At 43.7% G+C, this 12,502-nt stretch overlaps 1 protein-coding gene across 3 annotated transcripts in view; it reads left to right on the forward strand.

The window, feature by feature from the left end:
* Positions 1–12,502, forward strand: part of USP25 (ubiquitin specific peptidase 25) — a 145,709-nt gene that overhangs the window by 84,607 nt on the left and 48,600 nt on the right. For all 3 annotated transcript variants that reach the window (XM_068270563.1, XM_068270562.1, XM_068270564.1), the window contains exons 10-14: positions 701–849; positions 2,265–2,392; positions 5,266–5,361; positions 6,616–6,777; positions 11,097–11,299. In XM_068270563.1, coding sequence (XP_068126664.1) covers positions 701–849; positions 2,265–2,392; positions 5,266–5,361; positions 6,616–6,777; positions 11,097–11,299 — 738 coding nt within the window. The remainder of the gene's footprint in view (positions 1–700; positions 850–2,264; positions 2,393–5,265; positions 5,362–6,615; positions 6,778–11,096; positions 11,300–12,502) is intronic.

Here is a 12,502-nt window from a genome sequence, read left to right on the forward strand (position 1 = left end):
GACAATGCTCTGCCTTCAAAAGCCCACAGCGTTTACGAACCTCCCTTAGGACAGGTTTGTTTTATATACAGTAATTAACAGAGGAATGCCATGGTGCTCATATTCCTTTAAGAGATATTTTTTTTTTTTTTTTTACTGTTTAGCGTCTTAGTTGTAGAGCTTCTCCCTTTTGGGCTTGTATGAAGTTTGGACAGACAGGAGGACCAGTGGCAATTTTGCTAGGTCTATATTTAGTTGCTCTCTTGATATGTGAAAAGTATTTTTGTGTAATTGAATTGACAGCCCTTGGCTGGGGAACAATATTACAGTGTAAGCCTTTCTTCCTGGAGGATGAGGGCCGCTTCCCGAACACTTCACGGAGAATTAACAGTGACAAGTGCTCTTCAGAGTTTCAGCATTCTTCAGATATCACCAGACTGATGTCATATGAAAAGCTTTGTGTGGGGCCACAAAGGACCTGCTCCGGTCTCCATCAACAAATACAGGAGCGGGGTTATGGGTGTGTGACGCTACCGTGTCTGCTGTCCATGGCTCTCAACCGTTCTTCCTGTCTGTATTTGGCCTTAAGGTGGATAATGAGAGGAATAATTTGGTTGCAGGCATCTCTGTAAAACAAAATGAATATGTGTAACAATAGTGCGTCCCATTCATTGCTGTGTGATGTCATTTCCTGTCTAATGGGTGTCACTCTTTCAATAAGGGAAGAAATTTGAAAACACGGAGATGTTTGGGCAGTACCCCTTGCAGGTGAATGGATTCAAAGACCTACACGAGTGCCTGGAGGCGGCCATGATAGAGGGGGAAATCGAGTCGTTACATTCGGAGAACTGCAGCAAGTCTGGTCAGGAGGTGAGACTGTCTGTCTGTCTGTCTGTCTGTCTCTCTCTCTCTCTCTCTCTCTCTCTCTCTCTCTCTCTCTCTCTCTCTCTCTCCATGTCTCGTCCTACCCTCCAAGTCCACTCATCTTATCTCCCCCCCTCTTCCTTTTCTCTACACAGTACCCTTTCCCCCTCTAATGGTAGGCCCTTCCTCTCACCCTCCAAACCCCCATTAACCGTTTAAACCAGGGGTAGGGAACCTTTGGCTCGGGAGCCAGATGTGGCACTTTTGATGGCTGCATCTGGTTCAGACAAATCAGTAGGGGGTTGATTCACTAAGCTACACTGCTCAAGCAGCGCAGCTTAGTGTGGCAGAGCAAGTAAAATTTTCAAAGTAGGCACGTTACTGCTGTAGCATGCACTGCTAACTTAAGTAATCACGCTCCCCCCAAAAACTAACAGCTGCTCCAATTGTCCCACTCTGGACCCTGTCAGGTCTAGTGACTTTGTTGCCCGGGGGATCTCGTCCTACAAAATGATTCAACCCCCAAGTCAGCTAGCTACCGTAATTGTACAAGCTGTTAGTCGGTATGTCTACAGTGTAGCTCTCTGGGAAATTGCTGATGTTGCTGAAACCCAAGAGAAGCTGAAGATGTGTCTGACACTTCCACTGCACGGAGGATCAACTGTATACACATCACCATGACGACAGGGACGTGAGCCCTCTACTGCACATGCGCACTGTGCCAGTTTGAAACATATTGTGTGGCTCTCACAGAATTACATTTTAAAATATGTGGAGTTTATGGCTCTCTCGGCCAAAGAGGTTCCTGACCCCTGGTTTAAACAGTGCTTAACCCTGTGAACATCCTAAGCTTTCATTAACCATAACCTGCCCTAGTAACTTAATGACTACTAAAGTGAGAGGGTTATGGAGGCTGCCATATGTATTGCCTTTTAAGCCATACCAGTTACCTGGCTGTCCTACTAATCCTTTGCCTCTTTTAGCCATAGATCCTGAACTTGCATGCAGCAGATCAGGTGTTTCTGAGATTGACAGATTTGACAAGATTAGCTACATGCTTGTTTCTGGTGTGACTAAGACTACTGCAGTGGAACAGTTTATCTGGGCTGCCAGGCAGCTAGTGTTGTTTAAAAGGAAATAATTATGGCAGCCTCCATTTTACTCACTAACCTTACTATACACTTAAATTGACCTACTGTGTGACATGATTTTAATGTATTTATAATTGCCAAAAAGGTGTTTTTTTTTCTCTGATAAGCTGTGTCTGTGTGTGACCTAGGGGAAAAACAAACCTCTAGGAGGCTAGCCATTTTCCTGGAGGAGCTCCGGCAATGGCAGCCTCCATATGTCAGTATAGCTTCCTGTATGTTTATCATGGGATGGAGAGAGGATGTAACCTTTTGTTGTGCATTTCTTTTCAGCACTGGTTCACAGAACTGCCGCCTGTCCTGACATTTGAGCTATCCAGGTTTGAGTTTAATCAAGCCCTGGGGAGGCCAGAGAAGATCCACAACAAGCTGGAGTTTCCACAATGTCTCTACATGGACAGGTAGGTCCCGGGGCATATGTGGCAGCGGTCTGTGTGAGTGCTGCAGGAGATGGCTTCAGTGGTATCTATTACTTCATGGCTGACTAAGGTCAGAGGTTCCTCTGCTGTCCACAGCAACCCATCATATTCCTTCTAATATTTCATATCTTTGCTATAGGCACCAGCTTCACTTAGCTTAGATGTAGGTCGGTATTGGAGTTAGAAAATGTACTTTTTTTTTTTTTTTCTAAGGGGGCCAGCATAGTAGTTTCCTTCTCTGTTAGTCCAGTTATGTGGGAGTAAAGGTAAACCTGCACATCATCATCACACGAGTTATGCAAACACTGTTTGATGTAAGAATATAATGGATGCTCCTGACCTCACATCTAGAAGCTTTGGAAGAGGCGGCCATTACCCCACACCACAGTACTCCACTGTGAATGTAGCCTTACGTTTTTTTAACACGATGCATGCCATGTAGAAAGGAATGCCAGATAAAGCGAATGATTGTGAAGAGTTGGATGCAAGAATGTGAGGAGGTGCCAAAGCAAAGGATAGTAGAACATTCTGTACAGAAGGGAGATTGTGATTAGAATGGTATTTGGAAATGAGTGAGTAAATGTATGGTCTCACAGCATCGTGTTCCTGACCACAAATGCCAAGTGATAGAGGTCAGATTCAGGCTTGTCCTGTGAATGAGGAAGTGAAGAATCTCTGGCATCCATTCAGATGTGCTCTTTCTAAGCCATGTAGATAAGAGCCACCGCCAACCTCTAACAGTAGACAATGCATTAACGTAAAACTGAAGCAACATTAAAAATAGTCAGATGCTTACCTTTTGGAGAGGGAAGGCTATGGATCCTGTAGAGCCCGAAGGCGGGCTGCTCCATACTGTGCGTGTGTGAGCGCAGTCTTGCGTGCATTTGTGCATGCACAGTACGGAGCCGCCCATCTTCGGAAGTGCTCAAGGACATGAGTGCTTCTGAGAGCTCCCTGAATCATAAAATTTGGGCAGGGCTGTGGAGTTGGAGTCGAGGAGCAATTTTTGGGTACCTGTAGTCTAAGTTGGTGGTTTCATAAACTAAGGAGTCAGTCGGATGATTTTTGTACTCTCTTCATAGCCCTGCAAATCGGTGTCAAGGAGTCGGAGCAGCTTTGGGCACCTGGAGTCTGAGTCAGTGGTTTCATAAACTGAGGCGTCTGAGTTGGAGTCAGATGATTTTTGTACTGACTCCACAGCCCTGAATTTGGGGATATCGCTGGAACGCGGGTGCCGTGAGGAGAACGGGGGGGCTCTACAGGATCCCAGAGCCTTACAGGAGAACTGTAGTGAGAGGTATATGGAGGCTGCCATATTGATTTCCTTTTGAACAATACCAGTTGCCTGGCTAACCTGCAGATACTCTGCCTCTAATACATTTAGCCCTAGACCTTCTACAAGCATGCAGCAGATCAGGTGTTTCTGACATTTTTGACAGATCTGACAAGATTAGCTGCATGCTTGTTTCTGGTGTGATTCACACTACTGCTGGCAAATGGCTCAGCAGGGCTGCCAGGCAACTGGTATTGCTTAAAAGGAAATGAATATGGCAGCCTCCATATACCTCTCACTACATTTCTCCTTTAAGTCTCCATAGTTAGGTATATGGCTTTTGTTTTCACTACAGATTTTCCTTTTAGGGAACCTAAAATTAGGCTGTCATATTTATTTCTTTTTAAACAATATTAGTTTTCTTTCATCCTTCACCAGTACAAGTAGGGTTCTGTGGTTGCCTATTTCAGGTATCCATCCTTCACCAGTACAAATAGGGTTCTGTGGTTGCCCATTTCAGGTATCCATCCTTCACCAGTACAAGTAGGGTTCTGTGGTTGCCCATTTCAGGTGTCCATCCTTCACCAGTACAAGTAGGGTTCTGTGGTTGCCCATTTCAGGTATCCATCCTTCACCAGTACAAGTAGGGTTCTGTGGTTGCCCATTTCAGGTGTCCATCCTTCACCAGTACAAGTAGGGTTCTGTGGTTGCCCATTTCAGGTGTCCATCCTTCACCAGTACAAGTAGGGTTCTGCGGTTGCCTATTTCAGGTGTCCATCCTTCACCAGTACACGTAGGGTTCTGCGGTTGCCTATTTCAGGTGTCCATCCTTCACCAGTACAAGTAGGGTTCTGCGGTTGCCCATTTCAGGTATCCAACCTTCAACAGTACAAGAAGGGTTCTGTGGTTGCCCATTTCAGGTGTCCATCCTTCACCAGTACAAGTAGGGTTCTGTGGTTGCCTATTTCAGGTGTCCATCCTTTACCAGTACAAGTAGGGTTCTGTGGTTGCCTATTTCAGGTGTCCATCCTTCACCAGTACAAGTAGTGTTCTGTGGTTGCCCATTTCAGGTATCCATCCTTCACCAGTACAAGTAGGGTTCTGTGGTTGCCCATTTCAGGTGTCCATCCTTCACCAGTACAAGTAGGGTTCTGTGGTTGCCCAGTTCAGGTGTCCATTCTTCGCTGGTATATGAAGGATCGCTTTTAGACTGCAAGGCCTTTTGGCCAGGGCTCTATTCCCGTTTTGTCTCACAATGCTGTGTAATGGGTGTACATACCTCCCATCCTGTGTAAAAAAAATAAATTAAAAAAAAATAAAAAAAAAAATAGTCGATTAGTTCACGGCATCGGCAGTAATCCACCATTGTCTTATATTTGTTGTATTGTTTATTTTGTATTGTTATACCCTGTTTGCTGAAGATGCTGGAGCTATATAAATCAGTAATAATAATATGTGGTTGCAAATATCGGGTTTCTTACTTCACTGGTCCATGAGGGGTCTGTGGTTGTAAATATTGGGTTTCTTCTGGTACAAGGAGGAATCTCAGTAACACTTTGTATATATTTTTCTGCATTGCCAGGTATATACACAAGAACAGAGAGATCACCAAGATCAAGCGAGACGAGATCAAAAGGCTCAAAGAGCACCTTACAGTTTTACAGCAGCGGCTAGAAAGGTATGTCATTGCTTAACCTCCTTAGCGGTATGGACGAGCTCAGCTCGTCCAGTACCGCCGGAGGGTGCTGCTCCAGGCCCTGCTGGGCTGATTTGCGCCAAATAAAAAGCAGCACACGCAGCCGGCACTTTGCCAGCCGCGTGTGCTACCTGATCGCCGCGAGCAGCGGCGAAAGGGGGTCCCCCCCAGCCGCCCGAGCCCTGCGCAGCCGGACCAATCCGTTCCGGCCAGCGCTAAGGGCTGGATCGGAGGCAGCTGACGTCAGGACGTCGACTGACGTCCATGACGTCACTCCGCTCGTCGCCATGGCGACGAGAAAAGCAAAATGAGGGCCGCTCATCGCGGCCCTTCTTGCGATCGGAAGTATGCAGCAGGAGCGCCCTTTAGTGGGCTTTCATGCAGCCAACTTTCAGTTGGCTGCATGAAATAGATTTTTTTTTAATAAAAAAAAAACCCTCCCGCAGCTGCCCTGGCGATCTTAATAGAAGACCAGGGTGGTTAAAGGACACATCCAAGCAGCTTTAAAAAAAAAAAAAAAAATCTACTTACCCGGGGCTTCTCCAGCCCCTTGCAGACGTCCTGTGCCTTTGCAGCTCTGCTCTCCGCTGGTGGCCCGGGGTCCACTCCGGCGCAAGATGCCCACTGCACCTGTGTGAGCGGCTTTGAGTCGCACGGACATAATCCGGGCTGTACTGCACAGGTGCAGTAGTTCTGCTCCTACGCAGTACAGCCCCGATGACGTCAGTGTGACTCTGTGAGCCGCACAGTGACATGTAGGAAGATGCCGACCTGGCGAGGTCAGCATCTGCACCGGAAGGGACCGGGAGCCACCGGAGCTGCGGCGATGGCACAGGATGGCTGCAAGGGGCTGGAGGAAGCCTGAGGTAAGTAGATTTTTATATTTTTAATTTACCTGGACCTTCCCTTTCATCTAAAGGAAATAGTATATGACAGGGACTCATTTTCTGATATTTACAAGGTGGGAGTCTCATTTATTCATTGTATTTATAAAGCGCCAACATATCACGCAGCGCTGGACATTAGTTTAGGTTACAAGTTGAGAACGTGCCTACAGTCCCCATCTTGTTTGTTCATCGGGGACTACCTGTACTGCAGTATGTCTCACCTGTGTAGAGATTTTCATTTACTGTTACTGTTCAGGGGACCTTCTTGGAATGTTATGGATTGAATATGAAAGTTGGTGTTTCATACAAAGACTTGAGCTATTTTGTCTTCATTCTTTTTAATTGTTAGGTATTTAAGTTATGGCTCCGGCCCCAAACGGTTCCCTCTGGCGGATGTGTTACAATATGCCCTGGAGTTTGCATCCAGCAAACCTGTCTGCACTTCCCCTGTGGAGGATATCGATACAAGTGCCCCACCTAGTGGTTCTTTGGTCACACAGCCCATACAAAGGTAGGTCAGGAAACTGATATTTCCATAGCTTTAATGCCTACGGGAAAATTGTAATGGTGTTTGCTCAGTATTTGTTTTGAAAAACGATGCTTAATAATCTTATCATAGTTTTATGATGTTTAGAGGGCATTTGTCACTTTTGATTTACATCCTAATTTTAGTTTACTTTAATAAACCATTGCCCTTTTAGAAATGTATCCCTGAATTTGTTTATGGCCCTATTTAGGAAGCACGTAAAAACGTACTTTTCACTTTTTCTCCATCTCTGTGAGTCCCAATGTAAATGTCTCTTTACTGTTGATGAGACTAGGCCTATGACAAATGGGCATGTTTGGGACAAATGACAAACAGGGATGATCAGAGGTGCAAATTCTTCAGAGTTTATGCAAATGTATGCTGCTTGAAAATGGACCAATCCGTTTAAACCTGGGTTTAAATTGATTGGTACGTTTTCAAACTGAATATTTGCATAAACATTTGCATAATTTTGGAAATATTTGCATCTCATTGATAGTCCCTAATCTTTAAATGGTGACAAAAAGACAGGAGGAGAAAAGGTATTTAGATAATTTTATTCCTTTTTAAACTAGGAAGGATGTTAAGGTGACACACGATACAATAAAATGATCCGATTTTACAGCAATTCAATACAAACTATAGTTTCTACTGAAAAATAGAAAAGTGTTTTTGGGGGGGTTGTTTGGTTTTTTTTTTTCGAGTGAAAAATCTGATCAGATTTCCAAGTTTACTTTTCTTTTTTTCTCTATTGGGATTGTCAGAAATGTCTTATCACTTTTTTGCAAGATTGTATGGTTTGCAGTGTAGATTAACAATTTTGTAGTGTAGAGATTAGAGATGCAAGCAATTTTTGCAGTGTTTTCAATAAAAAAATTTTATATTTGGTGAAAAATTGTGTGTGTGTGTGTGTTAAATTGGTCAGATTGTTCAAATGTTACAATCAATCGTAAAAAATGATTGCAAATCTTGAATTGAAAAGAAATGTAAATGTAAAAATGGTGTGTGGCCATCTTAAAGGAGTTATCAGGCAAAAAAAAAAGAAGTTTCACTTACCTGGAGCTTTTACCAGCCCCATGCAGCCATCCTGTGCCCTCGTAGTCACTCACTGCTGCTCTGGTCCCGCTCCATCAGCTAGTTTAGTTCGCATTGCATACATTTTTAAGCATTCCCGCTGGTGCAGGAACATTAACACATACATTTTTACGCGTTTGATGTTCAACGCGTAAAAATGTACGCAATGTGGCCCGAGGTCGGCAAAAACTAAACTAGCTAACGAAGGGAGACCAGAGCAGCAGTGAGTGACTACGAGGGCACAGGATGGCTGCATGGGGCTGGTAGAAGCCCCAGGTAAGTGAAACGCCTTTAACCATAGACACAGGTTGAAGTTTCCGTTCTTTCAGGTTAGGGTCACACTTTCTGCAAAACAAAAACGCACATAATGCTTCCCAATGCAAAATCGCAGTGCGCTGGCAGCAATATGCGGTTTTCCGCAGTGGGGAAAAAAAGCAGACACTGTTGCTTTTTATCACACGTGTGTGATTTCCCTAATGCCAAAAGTCACGGGAACTTAAATTTCATTTCTGAACACTTTACCCTTAAACGATGATAAATAGACCAGTCTTTTATGCACAAAATTGGCCGCAGCCGTTTGAGGCTTAAATAAGTTTTAATGTATTAAAATATATATTGATAAAATTTACAGATCAATAATTTATCATCCAGCTAGGTTCGATAACCCAAGCTGATGAAACAGTAAACATCTCTAATAAACCACATGCGTATCTTCTACATATTTACAATTAGCGATATAACCTCCAATAAAAAGGGTACCCATAACATTTAGGGAGGGAGGGGTATTTGTGCCCAGTCTTTTCCTGACTGAAACTTGGCTTTTACCTCGGGGCTTAGTATCTATAGTACACAGTCTCTTCCTATTCCTATTGGACAGTACAAACTAGGCGCCAGGACACTCCATCAATCAGGGCAGAGCAGAAACTACATGGGCCCGGATACCTCAGCTCTTCTGCCCAGCAACCATCACCTGAAGAAAAAAAAAGGGCTGGTGCAGACCTAGAGCGGTTCTGCGCATTTTTAAAAATGCGTGCAGGATGAAAACCGCTTGGCTAATGAATGGGATGGTGCACACCAGAGCAGTTCGTTTTTTCCCCAAACGCAAACTCTGGTCCTGCAGCATTTTTATGTGTTTAGGAATTATGTGGAGTTTCTGCCTCAATGTAAAGTATAGGAAAGTGGAAAATCGCTCTAAAAAGCGCTAGATCAGAGCGTTTTTCCAAGCATTTTTTTTTTTTTTACCGAAGCTGTTCAGTTAAAGCTTTACTGTAACACAAAATATAAAATCTGCTACACAAAAACACTCCAAAAAACGCTAGGCATGGTTAGAAAATCGCTCTAAACATGCCTAGAAACGCTCTGAAAAAACTGCTTAAAAAACCACTAGCGGTTTTTGGTTTGCACTGGCCCTAACACTGTTGGACAGGAATACCTGACAGCACAAACACATCATTTTAATAAATTAATGATTAATAGCAATTCATTAAAGTGGATCCGAGATGAACTTTTACACATTGCATAATTGGGTTCCTTTCCTATTGTTTATAGGGCATTCCTCAAGCCAAATACATTTTTGTTTTAATACTCTAATTCCCTATAAACTAAACAAGCCACGCCCACAGGTTTTCAGAGAGCCAAGGCACATTCAGACAGTAGCAAGGGCTCATGGGAGCTCAGTCTGGGCAGGAGGAGGGGGAGGTATTACTAGCCAGAGATTTCAGAGGCAGAGGGGAGAAGGGGGGGGATTAGGTTTTTTTTTTGCTCAAGATGCAGATAAGCCTGCTTCTGTGTAATGTTTACAAACATGGCTGCTGTCATTGTATCACAGGAAGAAATAATCATATTCTATTAAAGCTGTTTGCAGCTAGATTTGTTGTGTAAACTATCTAAACTTTAGATAAGATATATAGACAAATTACTTGTTATAGTTAGTTTTTCATCTCGGATCCGCTTTAAAGAGAATCTGTATTGTTAAAATCGCACAAAAGTAAACATACCAGTGCGTTAGGGGACATCTCCTATTACCCTCTGTCACAATTTCGCCGCTCCTCACTGCATTAAAAGTGGTTAAAAACAGTTTTAAAAAGTTTGTTTATAAACAAACAAAATGGCCACCAAAACAGGAAGTAGGTTGATGTACAGTATGTCCACACATAGAAAATACATCCATACACAAGCAGGCTGTATACACCCTTCCTTTTGAATCTCAAGAAATCATTTGTGTGTTTCTTTCCCCCTGCAGCTATCTTCCACTGAAGTGTCAGGCTGTTTCTTCCTGCAGAGTGCAGACAGCTCTGCCTGTATGTAATTCTTCAGTATGTGAAAGCCCAGCCAGCTCAGAGGAGGTTTTATCCAGCTTGTAAAAGATAAGAGAGAAGAGAGAAGCTGCACTAATCTAAATAACACACAGCAGTGTGCAGAGAGAGGCTTGGAGGGGGGAGATGCATCACAGAACCACAACACTGAAGAACTTGGCAGCCTTCCAGACACAGGCTGACAAGTCTGACAAGAGAGAGACAAGTTGATTTATTACAGAGATGGTGATAGTAGAACATGCTGCAGTAAGCCAGAACACATTAGAATAGCTTTTGGAACTTGTAGGATGATAAAAAACAGGATGCAATTTTTGTTACGGAGTCTCTTTAAGGGGCCCTCTGTATTCACATGGGGGCACAGTGCAAAAACGCTGCCTTTGGCTTTTTTTTAATCCTTTGTAAATGGAATACTTTTCATCCATGCTGCGACCTACTTTGAGCTTCTCTAAACCAACAGATGGTCTCACAGGGGAAACATTGACGTGTGGATCAGGGTTAGAGGCATTCCTTAAAGAATAGGACCGTTGCACAGGACAGAAGGAAAACAGAGAGAAATGCACCCTGTATGTATTTAGAGAGTTTAGCCAGTCTAATTTCCCCTCATCTGTGACTGATCACAACTATGATTTGATTTCTCAGCTGTGGCAGTTGGCTGCCTTGGCAAAGCAGCTAATTTTTAAACACAGGATGTTAACCCTATGTCTGCTTCTGTGAAAGCAGGAAGTAGACTCCATGCAGATTTATTGCAGGATTTGTATCAACTGTAACAAAGATTTTTTTCTTTAAAGGTTATTATGCTGTTGCCTATCTTTTAGAGCAGAGGGGATGTTTTGAGTTCAGGTCCGCTTTAAATCACACTAAAGAAATCTTTTCTGTGCCTGAAGGGTTAACAAGTCTCTCCTTGACATTTTCTAGCACAATGGAACATCAAGGGCCTTCCTCATCCGGCGAGCCTCAGTCCAACCAGCGTTCCGTCATTCACAAGCCCTTCACACAGTCCAGGATACCTCCTGACCTGCCTATGCACCCGGCACCACGCCACATCACTGACGAGGAGCTCACAGTATTAGAAGGCTGTTTACACCGCTGGAGGACGGAGGTGGAGACGGACACAAGAGGTGTGCACACATAGCAGGCCGGAGCAGTTTGTTATGCAGGAGATTACTCTTTAGGGCTCTTTCACATCAGACAACGCGAGCAGGAGCCGTACTCATGCACGCGTTGTCTGCCTGCGGCGTGTCGTCGGGTATCTGCGGTGTGACGCAATCAGCGGCGGTAGCTGGTAATTAAACCCGATGGAAAACGCCGGCTCGCGGGTGCGTTGTAGGAAAAACTGCGCCCGGGTGCGTCGGAACCGCAATGCATCGAAACGCAGCGTCGAGTGTGAAAGGTAAAATAAGTCTATGGACTTTCATTTTACTTTGGTTAACGCAAACGTTAGCCGTTTGCGTTAACGCACAAAGGCCTCAATTCACTAAGATCATGCTGGAGATAAGGCAAGAGAAAACTTACCCCCACACAGTGAGAGAGTTATCTTATCTCTTCATTCCTTAAGTTACCTCCTCTGTAGTTAATTTACCTCCTCTGTAGTTAATTTACCTCCTCTGTAGTTAATTTACCTCCTCTGTAGTTAATTTACCTCCTTTGTAGTTAATTTACCTCCTTTGTAGTTAATTTACCTCCTTTGTAGTTAATTTACCTCCTCTGTAGTTAATTTACCTCCTCTGTAGTTATTTCCACACTCAGTTAATTAACAGCCTGTCTTTAACTCTGGAGTTATTTTAAGGATTGGAGAGTTAACTTAGACAGAAGAGTTAACTTTAGGTTTGCCTGAGGTAAAATGTTTCCTGAATACGACATGCCTCATCACCATGGTGATAACTATAGAAATGTTATTAAAGACAGGAGATAAGCTTAGTGAATTAAGGCCATAGTCTGCCCTAATGTGAAAGAGCCCTTAGTTTGGTTTGTTGTGTTTTGAGCAGTTTTCTGCTTTGAAGAAACACACATTCTGTAAAGCAGCCAGCTGCATTCATTACAAAAGAATGAATGCATGTGGGCCATTTATAAAGGTGTAGCGAGTTTTACATTTGTCCAAAACGGCCATTGAAGTGGGAGTGCTATTCATTCATTTCACTGGTGAGGTAGTAGGGGCAGATATTACTAGAACTGCTTAACTCTATAGTTCAAAACCTATAGTGTAAAAGGGCCCATTCACATTGGGGACCTTCTGAGCAATTTCCACAGCACTTTGAATTGCTGTTGATCACTAGGGCTTTGAGAAGCATTCTGGCATGAACTGGTGGGTTGGGTTCCAGGTC

The sequence above is a fragment of the Hyperolius riggenbachi genome, chromosome 2 (assembly GCF_040937935.1).
Source record: "Hyperolius riggenbachi isolate aHypRig1 chromosome 2, aHypRig1.pri, whole genome shotgun sequence".
Classification (NCBI taxonomy): Eukaryota; Metazoa; Chordata; class Amphibia; order Anura; family Hyperoliidae; genus Hyperolius; species Hyperolius riggenbachi.